The sequence below is a fragment of the Phragmites australis genome, chromosome 20, assembly GCF_958298935.1.
Source record: "Phragmites australis chromosome 20, lpPhrAust1.1, whole genome shotgun sequence".
NCBI classification, from domain to species: domain Eukaryota; kingdom Viridiplantae; phylum Streptophyta; class Magnoliopsida; order Poales; family Poaceae; genus Phragmites; species Phragmites australis.
In genome coordinates, this window is record NC_084940.1 from 7,776,236 (window position 1) to 7,793,098 (window position 16,863).

Here is a 16,863-nt window from a genome sequence, read left to right on the forward strand (position 1 = left end):
GACCTCTTCGTCTACCTCGGCAATTGCATGCTGCATTGACACCTTCTCCTCCTCACCGCTCTACATACTACGACTGTTGAGGCCTTCTCTGCTGGTCCCTCAGACACTGGTGTATGGCTGGGCTACCACTCTTTTATCACTCATTTACGACGGGTTCTAGGTTAATTCCTAAGTGCATTTTTATTATTATTTATTTTAAATTAGTACTAACTTAATATATATGTTTGATTAGAAGTGGCGAGTATTGAAAAACGGAAAGAAGTAAATTGCATAATACATACATTCCACTACCGTAAAGACGGTACCACTAATCATCACATGGGCTGATGGGTCCCATCCTCCATCTCATGAAGATGTCAGTCAGCGCACTACCTCAAGTGGGACCCATCATCCATAAACACAATCCCCTCCCCTCACGGCGCGTGAGCTCTGCCGCTCGCTCCATCGTTTGGAACATGCCGAAACGGATCAAACGGGCCCTTTGCCCCCACGAACTACACAAACACCCTCACCAAGCAAAGCAAATACCCGTGTGCACGCTTCCGATGCGCTCGGCGCGTTCGAGAGTCAAGCCCGATCCCGATCGCCACCAGCGCAGCTACGCCACACCACACCACACCACACGGAATCCAGCCCCAAACGCCACCAAATACCTGCACACCCAAAAGCAGCAGCAGATATTCCGATCCGGCAAAAACAATTCCAGAGACAGAGAGATTATCCCCCCCACCCCCCAAATCCCGTTCCAAAATTCCAATCTTTTAATTTGGGTTTTCCTCCAGCTCCGTCCCTCGGAGCAGTAATGAGGAGGAAAAGGAGAAAACGAAAAAGCTCCAGGAAAACAACGCACCAGCACACATCGACTCATCAAGAGAGGAAGCAAGTGCCGCGATGTGAAGTGAGCAGGCAGGCAGGGGCAAAAATCTGATCTTGACGCCTCCGCGCGGCCGTAAAAAATCTGATCTTGACTCCTCCTGGGGCTCGTACTGTTCTAAAGTTTGTGCCTTTGTGATAAGAGATTGTTGTTAGCCGCTGGCTTAGTTGGTTGGTCGCTGCTGCTAATGAGCCCTGCGTGCCTAATCCCGCCTGAGTTTTTGTTCGGGTTCTTGGAGAGAGATTTTTTCTCTCTCTCTCTGGATTGATCGCGGAGCCGCGCTTGGTGTGGTTGTTTGTGTGTTCGGTTCGATCGGGATGGGGGCGTGGGCCGATTCGCCACCACAACAAGTACGCCTCTTCTTTTTTATTGCCTCCGCAGTGGGATTTGCCTCGGCGTTGTTGTAGCTATTTCCGCAAATCGTTTAGGGCTGGCTCCTCGTTCTCGCGCACTTTACTCTTCTTTTCCCCTTTGCCCCGGATCGAATCCGCCCTTTCCCCTCCGCGTCCGGTGCCGAGGCCGTCGATTTGAGCTGCGCCGCCGCCGATTCGGCCACAAAACCGCGTCTTGGTACGTTTGGCTGCTCCGATTTGTTGGTTTTCGCTGCGGATTTGGGGGATTTTGGGGGATTGTTGGGGAGTTTCTGATCCGATTTTGGTGTTGCAGGGTTTGTTCCATGAAGGAGTGAAGTGGATTTGGTAGGGGAGGGGCGTGTTCTGCTTGGGCTCCAGCCATGTCTCAAATCCAGAGCTTCTCGCGGAACAACTGCGTGCTCCTCGCGGTGCTCTGTGGGAAGCATGCCGATAAGCGTGTGCCGGCGAGGGTGGGGCCGGAGGCGAAGCGACTGCGGCCGTCGTACCCGTTCCCGGAGCTCAGCTCGGCTGGGAGATTGGAGGTCAGTTGGTGCTGTTCTCGCTTGGGTGCGGTGATGGTTTTTCTTCTGTGTCTAAGCTGAATGCGGGGGCTTTTGAATGCAGGTGCACACACTGTTCAATCCTACACCGGAGCAGTTCCTCGAGGCGCAGCGGGTGGTACAGCCCAATTTCTTGTACATCCAAGGGCAGCAGCTCGATGATGAGAAGGAGATTGGTTCACTTGTGTGGGGCGACGCCGATGTGTCTGACCCGCAGGCATTTAGCTCTCTCATCAGCCCACCATTCCCCACGATTGTGAGCTCCAAACTTTTCTCAAGTGTGAAATGTTATTATTTGTTAGTCGAAATGGCGACAGGAGTTTGTAGTGCTATGCAATTAGCTGTAATGGAATGACAGTCACCAGGGCCTGATATCTGGCTGCATCAGTTCCTAGCTGGAGGATGCTCTTGAGTTTTTTAGATAACTTGGTAGTAACGTACTGCAAACATGATGTTTTGAATTTTGGTGTTTGAACCTGCAGCAGTCGTTCCATTTTGTTTACTTGATGATTTTGCATTTTGCAACAGTTGCCTGTTACTTGAGAAAGGAGGTAGATTGTCTTGTCTTGCACTACCCTTGTCACCACTACTTGAGTATATTGGGTACCCTGGAGTTAGGTCCAGTTCTGAATATGCAATACAGAAAATAGAATCTGGCTATGCCATGTGTCCTGCAATATAAAATGTGGTTTCATTTAGTACAGAAAAGACAAAACATTGCCTTTGCGTAACCTCTGTAATGTTCTAATGTCTTTTCTGTATAGCTGCATGGCTTGCTATCCAACTTGGCTGAGCTATTAATAAGCAGAATTACTTTCCAGATTGCATTGGATTCACTTGGCCTTATACAGTTACTATGTCAGATTCTATAAAATTTTCTTCAGGGTTGCTGATAACCATACTGTCTGGGTGTTAAACACAGGTTTATCTGGAAGTTCCTATTGGCGAAAAACTTGCCCAAGCAGTTCATACAAAGGTAGACAGCTTCCCTGTACAATTTTCGTATCTCTTGAGCAACTAGAGTATATATTGTCTGCATCTTAGAGTGTACTTCATGGAGATTGCTGCATAAAAAGTGTCTAGAAAATTTCCAGTTTCTTCAATTTTCTTTTGCTTTTGTTGTGGATCAATGTCAAGTTGTTGGTAGCTTATTTTTACAAATTTGCAATGCCATGTTTTGTGTTCTTATATTCTTATATTCTTCATCATGTTTTGTGTTCTTATACCATATGTTATTAATTTATATTCCTTGAAGTGTTAATGAACCAATTTGTCGTGTCTGGAATTTCATTTCAGGGAATCCCATATGTAATATACTGGAGAAACTCATTTTCATCTTATGCGGCATCTCATTTTCGCCATGCATTGATGTCAGTGATACAAAGGTATTGGCTTCCTTTCCTCGCCTTCTATTATCTTCAAATAGAAATATTAGCTGATAATTTTCTTATGTTTGGATGTAGTTCGGTGAGCCATACATGGGATGCTTTTCAGCTTGCTCATGCATCCTTCCGGCTATATTGTGTGAGAAACAATCATGTGCAAAGTGTTAAGCTTGGGCCTCGTCTACTGGGAGATGCTCCAAAAATAAATATATGCCCGCCAGAGAATGAAATGGCTGAGGAAGAAGGTTCTTCTGAAGGGTTCCCTGCTATAAAAATATATGATGAAGAAATCAACATGAAATTTCTTCTCTGTGGAGTGCCATGCACCCTGGTAAGTTTTTTAACATGTAATTCCAAATTACGTACTTGTGTTATCCAATGCAAAATAAGGGTTGTATTGTTGTCTTTCCTGCAGGATCCTTGTTTATTGGGCTCTTTAGAAGACGGTCTGAATGCACTTCTGAATATCGAGGTATGGACAAGAATTATAGCTCTACAGTGTTTTTTTGTGCTGGAACTTCTTCTGTCTGGAACAGATATGATTCCTCAACCATATCTGTTGTTTTGAGATACACTTCATGAACTCTCGGTTTAAGAAATTATAATCTCACTAGACATTATCAAAACTGTTTTGGTTTGTTGGTGTATATAATAGTAGCTCAAGCATATGGTAACACTATCGCTCGTATGCTCTTGTTTCAATATTGACTAATTTTCTTGGACATAATTTTAGTAAGGATACTAGATTCCTAGAACAAAATCCACCATGATGTGTAACACCAAGACATTGCATATTCGGTATACAAGATAAGAAGCTTTAGTTCGTGATGTCTGTTAATGAAAATTATAGGACATCATTTGCAAAATGCATTGTTTCGTATTTTAGATATCTATATATCATGGAATTTTGTAAAACCTGGAAGCTGAGCGATCCAGCCTTTTTTGTTTTGTTTTGAAGGATGCTGACACAAAACAATATGCAAATATTAGATGTTTCATGGATTTTAGCTAATTCTTATTTATGAAACTTTATACTACTTTTGATTTTTCTATCCGTGCATTGTTAAAAGAACTGATGTAATGGCTGATTTATTTTTTCACAGATTCGTGGGAGCAAACTGCAGAACCGAGTCAGGTATCGTTAGTTGCTGGCTGTTTTACCACCTTTGTAGTGTCGATGAGTCCATTTGCCAAGTTTGATTGTCATGCACAATTATGTTGTTAGTTCATGTTCATTCCAGTTAGGCAGCTATGTATATTTTAAACTTATCGATTCATGCATGAGATGAAAATGATACAATGATACTTCTTGAAGTAGGTCACCATGGGGGTTGTGGGGGAAGGGGGTGATTGACTGAGTGAGCCTCAATTGGTAAAAACAACATATATGTAGTATCTGCCTTGTTCATGTCAAAGATGCCTCAATATTGATCAGCCATCATATTAAGAAGCATTGTTATCTACAGTTTTGTTTTTCAACTGCCAACATATCTTTGTTGTAGATGTTTGATTTAGTGTTCATCCTATCTGCAGTGCTTCTCCACCTCCTCTTGAAGCTGCATCGTTACCACGTGGTATGGTTACAATGCGTTGTGATATTAGTACTTGCAGTTCTTCTCATGTGTCGCTCCTTGTTTCTGGTAGCGCACAGACTTGTTTTGATGATCAGGTACATATTTCTGAGAACTTGGGGAAATCGTTTTATCTTTCTGCAAAAGTTACAGTGAAAATCATTCACCTGTCTATGCAGCTTCTAGAGAGCCACATCAAGAATGAAATTATTGAGAAGAGCCAGTTAGTTCGTGCTCTTTCAAATAGTGAGGATAAGTTATCATCAAGTGAGCCTTTAATCTCCATGTCCACAGCTTGTGGGGCTTCTACATTTGAAGTTTGGATGTCCCTTCCTAAGTGGGCAGCACAGGTTGGTTTACTACATTGGTCGCAGGAGATAAGCACTGATTAGAATCCCCATGATATCCTGAAGTCTCTTAATTTAACCATCATATTTGCAGCCTTATGAAAATTTTGGGGCTTCGAGTCCTTACATACGAATGAGTATTCATCTCTGAACATTTGTTTTTTGCTATTTAGGTTCTCAAGCATCTAGCACCAGAAATGTCATATAGAAGCTTAGTCGCACTTGGAATTGGTTGTATAAATGGTACTCCCGTCGCTTCATTCGAGAGACAAGATGCAGACCGCCTTCTTTTCTTTTGCACAGGTCAACGTAAAGATTTAGCTACTGAAAATGGTCCGCATTTCCATCTGCCGAGATGGTCTGCCTCCCTTACCAAGGACAGAACAAAGGTAGGTTCAGAATCAAAACCAAATTTGATTGGTGCAAATGGAGTTTTAGAAGACAAGAAACACCTTACGGAAGGGCCTTCCTCGTTCCCATCCATCAAGTCTAAATTGAAGCCTGCGACTATGAGGCCCATCCCTCGTTCTCGAAAGCAACAAATGCACCCTTTTATGGGTTTCCCTGAAGCCACCGTTCATGAAGCTAGTCAGATTAAGCTGAACTTGCCAGTTGCGCCACCTGTGAAGCATAGTTTAGCACCTGCTGCCCCAACAACGCATAGAAAATCAACATCAGGGTCGTCCCATACACAATCAGTCATTCAATTGAATCCTCTGCCAATGAAGAAGCATGGATGTGATAGGTTGCCTATCCAAATGTGCTCTGAGGTATGCTTCATGGACCTTCATCATGATGATATGGTTCTGTACAAATACATATTCAGGCTAGAATATTGATCTGTTCTCACTTTTGTAGGAGGACTTCCTGAAGGATGTCATGCAGTTTTTAATTCAGAGGGGCCACAATCGACTTGTACCTCATGGAGGACTAGCTGAATTTCCTGATGCAATCCTTAATGCAAAGCGCCTTGATCTCTATAACTTGTACAAAGAGGTATATCTTTACTACTATTTATTTATGCAAACTAAGGAGGTCTAAGGAAGATTTGTTTTTGCGAACTAAGGAGGTCTAAGGAAGATTTGTTTATGCAAACTAAGGAGATCTAAGGAAGATTTGTTTATGCAAACTAAGGAGGTCTAAGGAAGATTTGTTTATGCAAACTAAGGAGGTCTAAGGAAGGCAAGTTTGCATGTTTTGTTTGCTGACAGTTTTTGATTTTTCAGGTGGTATCTAGGGGTGGATTTTATGTGGGCAATGGCATTAATTGGAAGGGTCAAGTCTTCTCAAAGATGCGCAACCATACTGCAACAAATAGAATGACTGTATGTACCTACTTTTCACTTCTCGTGTTGTTGGTTTTTTGATTCTGCTTTTATCCGTCATGCTGAAAGACAAGTGGATAACCTGGGCCTTGGATTGCTGTGTAGCACAGTTTTGCACTTGTGCTGTTTTTGCCGCACCACTGTTGCCTCAGTTTCATCCTTCATCATTGATACTGGTTAAAGTTATTAATGCTTTGAATGAGCATTGTTTTCCATTCTAATTTGGAGGATGCTCTAGTGTAGTTTCCATCTGAAGTTCATGATATACTGTCCCTTTTTTACCCCCTAACAAGTTAGTTTTGCTGCTGCTGACATCGTGAAATGCGTAATTATTTCTAATTTACACATGTTTTCCTCTATATTTAGGGTGTTGGAAACACATTGAAAAGGCATTATGAGACATACTTGTTGGAATATGAGTTAGCGCATGATGATGTGGATGGGGAATGCTGCTTACTTTGTCACAGGTTTGATGGCATATTCGTTCAATCTGTCTGCTTCATTACTCAATTGTCACGATTAAATCTAACACCTTCCTTTATGTTATTCCAGTAGCGCACCTGGAGATTGGGTGAACTGTGGTTTATGTGGTGAATGGGCCCACTTTGGTTGCGATAGACGACAAGGGCTAGGCACTTTCAAGGTAAAAGAAGATAATTTCTTGATCTTATTCTTTCCTGAAGTCATAGCTTGATTTCATGAGACACTTCTTTACAGGATTATGCAAAGACAGATGGATTGGAATACATCTGCCCCCACTGTAGTCTAGCAAACTACAAGAAGAAGCTGCCCCAGCCCCCGAAAGTTGCTAATGGTTTTGCGAATGCCGCTACTGTATCACGAAATGCTTAATTTTCTTCATTTGCCCCCTTTTTCTTTTTTGCTTCTTTGCCCCATGTTTTGGGGAGAATAGTTATTATAGTAGAGAATAGGCTGATGGAAACAGGGCGAGAGGGCCTTGAATGTATGTAGTGTTTGATCTGTATTATCCCATTAATTTAGCAATTCTAAGATTTATATAGCATGTAACAACTGACAACACAGAGAAGTTCCTATAGTAGTTTCTGGTTAGATTCAGTGTAAGCGCCTGTTTATATGAATTTCGCTGTATTTCCAGTTTCTGTTGCCTTGGAATGTTTGAGGGAACAGCATGGAGTGGTCTGGGACCTGATATTGCAGGCAAATTGTGGTGCATTTTATTCCCTAATTATGCATTCATAAGAGTTCCTTTCTGGCCCCAGAATCGGGCAATTCTGGCCAGATTGGATCGGCAATCTGAATCTGGGACAAGCCATGTTGGGTAGCACATCTCATTCGCAATTCGATTTCAACTGTACCCATACGGGTTGCACTTCTGAAGTCACTGCTCACACATGATCCTGCGTGACACTTTATTACTTGTCACTGCTAAATGGCTGCACGGTGATCCACGCAATACACTATAGCTAGCTAATGCATACAGTTCCTCAGAAGAGGAGACCACCACCAGCCATGCCGTACGGAGATGCGCCGTAGCTCGGCTGGTAGAAACCACCACCAGCCATGCCGTACGGAGCTGCGTCGTAGCTCGGCTGGGACTGCAGGCCGCACATCGCCGGCAGCTGCTGCGCCATCTGCGCCGCCACCATCATCGACGTCTGGCCTTGAGCACCTTGCTGACATCCATTGACCCCGCCTTGCTGCTGCTGTTGCATGATAGACTGGACCATGCCGTAGATCGCCTGGTGGCGGTACTGCGGCTCCACCTTCCTGAGCTGCCGGCAGCACAGCTTCCGAAGCACCTGGCAGCTGCTCGGCGGCAGCGGGCGTGACTGGAGGAAGGGCATCGCCACCGGGTTGCACTGCTGCCTCAGGAACTCGCCGCACTGGCTCAGGTTCAGGCTGGTGCCGTAGTAGTCGCCGTAGCCGCCCTGCGCCGTCTGCTGCTCATGGCCCTGCCACTGCTGCCCGTGCCATTGCTGCTGCTGCTGCCACGGGTGCCATTGCTGCTGCTGCTCCCACGGGTGCCATTGCTGCTGCTGCTGCCACCACGGGTGCCATTGCTGCTGCTGCTGCTGCTGCTGCTCGTGACTCTGCTTCCCGCAGCCGCAATTGTTGGTCGTCGCGGAGCCGCTGCTCGCGGCGAGAGCCAGGAGAGCGAGGACAACGAGCATCTTCTTCATCGTAGTTTGGTTCGGGTGATCTATCGATGCTTCTGCTTCGATTGGTTTGATTTGCTTTGGTGTCTACTCTTTAAGCTACGCTGAAAGATTACCGATAGATGGTGGTGATGGATGAGTGCGTACTCGAAGGGTTACTTATAGCCCTGACGGCGCGATTTCTTGCACTCTTCGGATGCAGATGACTGTGAGATTGCCTTGCCAAATGCGTGCTTGGTTTGGATATATAATGTGACTCACCACTCACTTTACGTATGATCCGGATTAATCCTGTTCTCTTGCGAAGCTAATTTTGTTGCGTTCGTGCAGGTTGTTGAGATAAACTGGATTTGACTAGACGGCTTGATACATATGGCTTCATTGGGTTCACTTTACACGTCAAGGATCGTTGTCCGTCTCATACTTTCTGTGAAACAAACTGTGTAATGCTGTGCATGTTGTCAGGACTCAGGACACGGCCGGACAGACATCATCAGGTCACTCGTTGTACATGCGTGCCAAGGTTTGTTCTGGACTCCATCGGCCTTTTGTCCACTTAAGGTTGTAACCTTTTTGTGAGCTGTTAAGGTAGCATCCGTCGCTAGTGCTAGTGAACGTCAATATATGGTTCGCTTTACATGTCAATGTCATGCCTGCGACGAGCAGCGCGGCAATGGAGAAGGGTCAGGACGGCAAGGCGGGGAAAATGAAGCGCGAGTTCGGTTTAGGAGTTTAGTTTCTTGGCCCAATCGGGCTGGTGTTGGCTTTAAAGGGTAAGCCGTTGTACTGGATGCGTATCGATGAACAAGCTACAGAATTGTTTCCTCCCCATGTTTCTTCTAACAGCAAACTAGATATCTCGGTTAGGATCTTTATGGTGAAACTTGGTCATCCTGTTTGAGTTTTAGACTCGTGCGCAGGTGGGTGTGCTACATGAGTTTATGTCTTTAATCTCAGTCCCGTGTTGTTGTGAGGATCAGGACACAACAATGGGTATCCAGAGCCTGAAATCCACCTTCATTCCTATGTTTGATTTTTTAGAAAAATAGGGATGTCCCTACCCGCTCTCTGAGAAGAAGAAGAAGCAGGAATGAAGGTGGATACGATGGACATAGATCATTTCATAGTGTTTTATTCTTCCTTCCTTTTTCTCCTCAAATGCGACACAAGCTAAATACTAGAGTTTTTTTAATATTTTTATTAAATATTTAAATAAATAGACTTATGATGGTAAGATTTTTAAAAATAGGCGTCTATCGTCCTACCCTTTCAGAGAGTGGTAAGGATACTACGGTAGCACTGCCACCCCTTATCGCCCTCTTGGAGGGTGGGTGGGGCCCGCCGCCCTATCCGTCCTTTCAGAGAGTGGGTCGGGACCTCCCTCGCGTCCGCCACCCTTATTGCCCCTGAGAGGGCAGCCACCCTCTGAGGGTGGTTAGGGGCCGGTCCCGCCCCCTTCTCCTCTATATAAACGGTAAAAGTTTCGATACATAGTAGTATTTAGAGTATGGTAGTTTCGAATATCTAAATTTTACAGAATAATATATAAGTAATAATTATAGCTAATTAGAAACTTTATTAAATACACAGAGAGTTAATTAGTTTAATTTGGTTAGTTTGCTTAGGAGCAATATTAAATAAACCTATTTTTAGGCGATCATCGGTGTCGTAATTTTGTTAGAGTTTTGATAATTAGAAATATAGTTTTTCGGTATTAACATTGGATATATTTTCGGATGTTTCCAGGGATGTCAGATAAATTATATTTTTAGATATATTATGGTGAATGTCAAATTAGTTATGATCCTAGCGGTGTAGATCTCTCTGGGTTTCAGCATGTCATTAAAGGACTTAGTAGAGCCAATGAGAGGACCATAGTGGGCGTGTGCAAGTAGCTGATGCACCATTTTCAACTGAATCCCCAGCAACATGAGCTTCAGCTGAGAGCTGTGCTAAGTCGTGCTAATCAGGGGTACTTTGGGGAGCTCATCCCGATCAATGCGACATCTACTTGGAGGCAGTATATAGATATATCATGTAACCGTGGTCTCCCTCTTGTGCTATTAGCTGAGGCATACCAAAAGGATACAACAGAGATAAACTCTGCGGAAGCAGTAGCGGGAACAAGTCAGATAGTGGTAGATGAAGCAGACCTAACAAATATCGGGGACAAGCAAGATGTTGGGGATGTGCGTGAGATGCAACCGAGGGGTGTAGCCGATGAGGGAGAGCACATCCCTAGCATAATTGAAGAGATGTAGATGGAGGATCAAGAGCTGGAGGAAGCCATTATCGATGAGGATTCATCCGACGAGGAGGGAAATGCTCTGTTCCTACAGAGTAGAGGAATCAGGAATTTTCGAAGCTAGTGATCAGTGAGGCTCATCGGAAACCATGGGAATATCATGAGAACGAAGTGTCCCAGGGTGCTATGTACCCTACTTCCACCACAGAATCACTCTCACCACAGAATCACTTCTACCCTACTTTCACCATAGAATCACTCTCACCACAGAATCTGAGCTCTACCAAACGGCCCCCAAGTCCTGCCATTAGGGTTTGCCTTCGTGGAGAGTGAGAACAGGGACAGTTGGTATTGGTTCCTTGAGCGGGTGAAGCATGCTATTGTTCTGGATTAGCTAGATATTTATTTGATTCATGATAGACATGTGGGATTATTGTAGGTTTTGCTGGATATGCAATATGGGAGTGTTCGACAGTGTGTTACAGCAAAGTGGCTCGACTTGAAGAGCAGGTGGTGCATGAGGTATATGAGTGCAAACTTTTATAGACAATTCAAAAACAAGGACTTGATGAGGCTTTTCAAGAAATTGTGCAGCCAGAACCACCAGAGAAAGTTCAATTGGATGAACTATCCATGAAGCAAACATATGAGTTAGAAGCCACAGGTGATAAACTGATTGCTCTTGGACCTCTCCCAACAGATACTCCTCAGATAGTAAGGAGGTCAGGGTCAGCTATCAAGAACTTTTCACAGTGGATACAAAATGAGCCAAAAGAAAAATGAGCTTTGATGTACAACATTGGTGGGGCAAGGTATGGGATAATGACAACTAATCTTGCTGAGGTCTACAACTGGGTCATACGGGGTATGAGCTCCCTCCCACTTGTTGGAATTATAGAAGGTATTATGCATGGGACTTGCAGATATTTTATTGATCGCTACGCAGCTGCTTCTAAGGCAATAGAAGATAACCGTATGTTGTATGGATCGATGCTATGTAAGTACATGGAGAAGGCCACAAAGAAGGCACATATGCACCGCGCTAATCAGGAGGGAACTACGGAGCACATGTTCAGTGTCCTGTGTTGTGATAAGGGTCGTAGGGGTGGCAGACGTGAGCGGCATGTGCAAGAGTGCGTGCTTATGATTGGAACATGCATCTGTATGTGCCAAAAGCCACAATTGCTACATAGACCGTGTACACACGTCATAGCTGCATGTGGGAAGCACAATATGCTTCCCAGGCAATATGTTTCAAAGTACTTTATGAAGGATCAGATACTGAACATATGGAACCATGAGCTGTATGGCTATGGTATTGTTGATACATTTACAAGTAATCCAGGTCCCTCATTAATCTATATACTAGACTTCGAGAGGATGAAGAACACACCGGGGCGTCGTGACAAACTCGGCGGATTCGAAACGATATGGATGAATCCGAGGCGGGTCCAAGGGTGAAGCGATGCAGCAAGTGTAATGAAACAGGTCACACATACAAATACTGTCTGAAAAATGTACCTGTTGTGTAGGTGGGGTCATGATGGTGGTTAAGTGTGAATATATTTAGCGTATCTCGATGTTATATTTGTAAGGTATTCGCCTTAGTTAGCTACGTTGCATTTGGACCTTACATTTGTACCTGATTGTATACCTACATGTTGTAGTATATTCATGTAACTTTGTGTACGTGTATGTTATATGTTGTTCATGTAACTATGTGTAAATTTTCATGTAACAGATTGTTTATATTATTCATGTATATTTAGTTGTAATGTATATTTGGTTTCAACATATATCATTCTTGTCTACATGTTGTAATATATTCATGTATATTTAGTTTCAATGCAGATATGGCGCACCCACTGACCCCCGAGCTTCTTAACCCTGTAGTGGACAAGAAGCACCGTAGCTTCTTGTCTGCCGTTCACCAGATGGAGTTAGGAGTTTTCCGACCACGTGGCCCTGTGGAGCTACTTACGATCGACGATCATTGGAATCATCGATATGTCGCTAACTAGCTACGTATGTGCCAATTTATTTATTTATTGCATGCCCCACATTCACTTTATATTCCCAATGGTGCAGGTTGGCATCTGGATTCCTACCGCTGTGTCGTTTGGTGGAGGCCCGAGCGACAGAGAACCCTGAGGCAGCGGCGAGATGATTCTATTTCGACCGCTCCATGATCGCTGCACTGGTTGACTGATGGAGGCCTGAGACCCATACTTTCCACCTCCCCTGCGGTGAGATGGCTCCAACGTTGCAGGATGTAGCCTACCTGTTAGACTTACCTTGCACCAGAGTTACCGTTGGAGTCATTGACATGGATGCAAATTGGATGAACGTCATGCATCAGTGGTTCGGCCCTGTTCAACGAACTAACGATGCACCCGTCTACGTGCCCAAGTTCCTGTCGGATCCACGAGGGCCTACGAAGAAGTGGACCATAAAGTTCCAGGTACCTTCCAATTTACCTTCCCAATTACTTTACGATTTTAAAGATATTTTACTCCTCATCATTTGCATTACTTGTAGCCTGCATACATGCACCCGGAGGTCGGCTTGTGCTCGGTCTCGAGGCACTTGGAGGCCTACCTACTTTGGTTGTTTGGCTGGGTTATGTTCACCAGCAGCCAAGGCCACCTGGTGTTGAGGACCCTTGTTCCGTACACGAGGTGGATCACAGATGCGGAGCCCGATGATGTTCCACAGTTGAGCTAGGCCTCTATTGTCTTTGCTACGATGTAACGAGTCTTGTGCGACGCGTGCACGAAGAAGGAGCCACTAGCCACATTTGTTGGGTGCCCACTACTACTGCAATTGTGGTCTTACAAGCGGTTCGCGATAGGCCGGCCTATTGTGGACCGGTCCTCGTACCCAGAGGAACGGTACGGCAAACCTGAGGAGGACAGGCCCACCATGACCTCGCTGTGGTGTTGACGCCGGGTACGTACGCAATATATTAATGCTTTACTTGTCACATGTTTTAGTTCTGGATTCTTACTATGTTTCTCCATAGCCGCACTGGGCGCATGAGCAGGCCCATAGCACGTACGAGCTTTTTAGGTTGCAGTTCAACCATCTTCGTCCAAACGATGTGGCCTGGACCCCCTACAGCTACTTGTTCATCCAAGACCATGCGCCTTTCGGTCTATCTCCATTGTGTAGCCACGACGAGGAGTACTGGCTTACAAAGAAGCCAGACGTCTTCAACATCTACGTTGAGGAGTACTCACCCCACCGCATCATGAGACAGTTCGGATGCTTCTAGGCTTTCCCCCTCATTAACATTCGCATGGTTCCAGGCCACGTCCATAGGTAACTAAAATCAAGTAAATAGTCCATATCATTCATCTCATTAACAGTCTATTTAACGTGGTTGACTTGTAGGTATACACGAAAGGGATAGTCGAGTGGCAACCTCTAGGCAGATCGCTTGGCGCCGTACATCTCAATGTGGTCCCATGCCCTTGAGAATGTCGTGGAGGAGGCTCGTCCTTTCAATGAGCCTAGCTTCGAGGAGTAACTACAGTGGTACGTCCCACATATACGTACACGGGTCACTTATACCCCAGAGACTGTCCGGCAACACATCGCGTCGACTACGGAGGCCTACCCGGGCCATTGGGATGAGGATGCTGCTATAGCGGTATGTGTAATTAACATCTCATTTATTTATCATATAATCCCATAAGAACGACTATAAACTAAAATTCTCATTTCTTGTTTGTTTCAATAAGCCGATATCATTTATGATATCCATAGGGATGCGACTGGAACCATAGACCGCCTCAGGCAAGGGGTGCAGCTAAGTGCGGCGGATGTAGCAGGGTTTGTCAAGCGGGTCTTCGACAAGACCGCGTGGGCCCTGAAGCTTACCTCTTGTCAATCCACCGCAGATGTCGCCGGTGCTCCTGCCAGGTCAAGTGGGGTCCACGCAAAATCATCCAGGAGGTCTGATGTGCAACGCCGTCCACCGGGACTGGCACCCACACGGCCACTGGACCACACCCTACATGCTTGGACATAATAGGTACGGATATTTCATACTCACGGCGTTTAGAGATATTCTTTTGTTACTGATGCATCAATTTCAAACAAATATTAGGTGCACCTACACACGTCTCGACGATGCCACCTAGACCAAGCCCAGTGCCAACACCCTCACTTCTTGCAGGCCTCTCAGGTAATGGGCGACACTACATTACCGTATTCAATATATTCAATAGTATATCTAATATATTCCGCAGGTTACTACGGTGATGAAGCCGGGCTGTCTTCAGCTACACCTCGACCGGTCTCACCTCCACCGTTCGCCCCATACTACGGCACGCACGCCTGGCCATCTACTATTGCACCTGCATACCATACATGTACAATATTGTATTTTATACAAATACTTTCATTTGCATATTTTATGTATCTAATAAATTCATCTGCTCGTAGGCCCCTCAAGTCAGTACACATAGACAATGGCGGAACCTTCGCAGTCGTCATACCCGAGTCAGGAGGATGAGCTTGGGCCAAACCCCCCGTTCGACCTCATGAGGGACTTCTTCGGGGCCACACCGAACTACGACGTCGTCGCGCAGTCCCAGCTACCCAGTGTTCCACTTCGGACACATCACACCCAGGAGGAAGCTTCGACACCTTTGATCCCTACTAGGCCTACCAGGCAGGTTGATCCACCCGACACCCTGACCTACTCTAGGGGTCACGTGAGGGTAAACTAGGGGCAGTGGCTCTGGGACCATGATGGTGGGACCGACTGATGGCAGCGGGGGAGACAACAGTAGGATTGTACCTTTGCTTTTGTAACTTACATGTCTATTTAATGATGCATCTTCGATTAACGAACTATTCTTACATATTCGGACGTGTCTACTCTCTATATTCTACTTAACATATCATAACTGCATTTCTCCTTGCATGCTGGATAACGCATGCTGGGCCTCATCCATCTCTTTGACATGCTCTCGTGCTTTCAGCCCATTCCCAGATAGGTTGGCGCCCTCTCCTTGCACCCCTCGTATGTGATACTTTTCTTTTATCAAATTACTGTGATAATTTTGTGACTTTAAAAACAACGGTAGCTTATTTTTCTCCTTAAATATTAAGATAATAGATATATCATTGCGCCTCAATGCAGTTCTGGTTAGGAAAAAAAGAGAGACGGATGTGAAAAATGAAATAAGTCATAGGGGAATGTCCACGACCTCCTTGGGAGACTGAGAACAAAGTTAATTTCGTTCTGAATACTTCGTTTGCAAATAAATGCTCAACAAGGCAGAGAATAAAGAAAAATGAAGAGGGAAAAATATGTGTCTTTGTTCACAGAGTGAGAATATTCAAGAAAGAGGTCAGTAAGATGATACCAGAATAAGGTTTGGTGAACATGAGAACCGAGACAGTACAAGGCTAATTCCTTCCGTTTTTGCATTTCCTCATCTTGTTTCACATCTTTCGAAGCGCTTTGGCTTAGTAGCAACGAAACGAAGAAGAAGAAATGACGCACGAACTGACTCCAAGCTTTCCAGTTAGCATAACAAACCTTGGATCATCCAAGTAACAAGTTCAGTTCGCTGGTGCATTTTTTCCCTGGTGCTATGTTCCGTAGGTGCAATGCCGCAGGAAGGAACAAAAGCAAGTACAGTGTGGTGGCAAGATAGCAAACGACGAGCACGAATCTTTTGACCTTTTCTTTCGGGCGACGCGGAAGTGCTGTACCGTTCTTGTACTTCCAACTGGACGATGCGCAGGCTTGGCTATGCTCGATAGACGAACCCTTGCGTTACACAATCGAGCTAATAGGCTCATGGGGTAGTACTAGTTGAAAGACTGACAGTGACCCAGCGAGAATTGTGATTAGTTACAAGTCACGTAAGGGTGTGTTTGATTAGTTACAAGTCACATAAGGTTACGTAGAATCTTAAAAAAGTTGTTTTCTTATTTGGATTTATTGTTATAGTTTGATTTAGTGGATATAAAGATATAGTTTTATCTTAGCCTAATGAATATAGGCTATATATCCGCTCGTGTAGATGGACGTATTTATCAGTGTC

General features: G+C 44.8%; 2 protein-coding genes across 3 annotated transcripts; one reads left to right on the forward strand and one right to left on the reverse strand.

Annotated features, from left to right (window-relative positions):
• Positions 1–450: 450 nt before the first annotated feature.
• LOC133901245 (AT-rich interactive domain-containing protein 4-like) lies at positions 451–7,492 on the forward strand. 2 transcript variants are annotated; one of them, XM_062342543.1, is made up of 16 exons: positions 453–1,444; positions 1,541–1,769; positions 1,852–2,043; positions 2,710–2,763; positions 3,084–3,172; positions 3,251–3,503; positions 3,588–3,644; positions 4,276–4,307; positions 4,706–4,841; positions 4,923–5,093; positions 5,264–5,860; positions 5,949–6,086; positions 6,317–6,415; positions 6,782–6,882; positions 6,968–7,058; positions 7,133–7,492. In XM_062342543.1, the coding sequence occupies exons 2-16, from the start codon at positions 1,608–1,610 to the stop codon at positions 7,265–7,267; spliced, it is 2,307 nt and encodes a 768-aa protein (XP_062198527.1). In that variant the 5' UTR covers positions 453–1,444; positions 1,541–1,607; the 3' UTR covers positions 7,268–7,492. The 2 variants fall into 2 exon arrangements, with proteins under 2 accessions (XP_062198526.1, XP_062198527.1); XM_062342542.1 differs by having other exon boundaries at positions 451–1,444; positions 3,084–3,503.
• Positions 7,493–7,881: 389 nt separating this feature from the next.
• Positions 7,882–8,730, reverse strand: LOC133901419 (50 kDa gamma-zein-like). The gene has a single exon (XM_062342793.1). The coding sequence runs from the start codon at positions 8,575–8,577 to the stop codon at positions 7,882–7,884; it is 696 nt and encodes a 231-aa protein (XP_062198777.1). The 5' UTR covers positions 8,578–8,730.
• Positions 8,731–16,863: the final 8,133 nt, after the last annotated feature.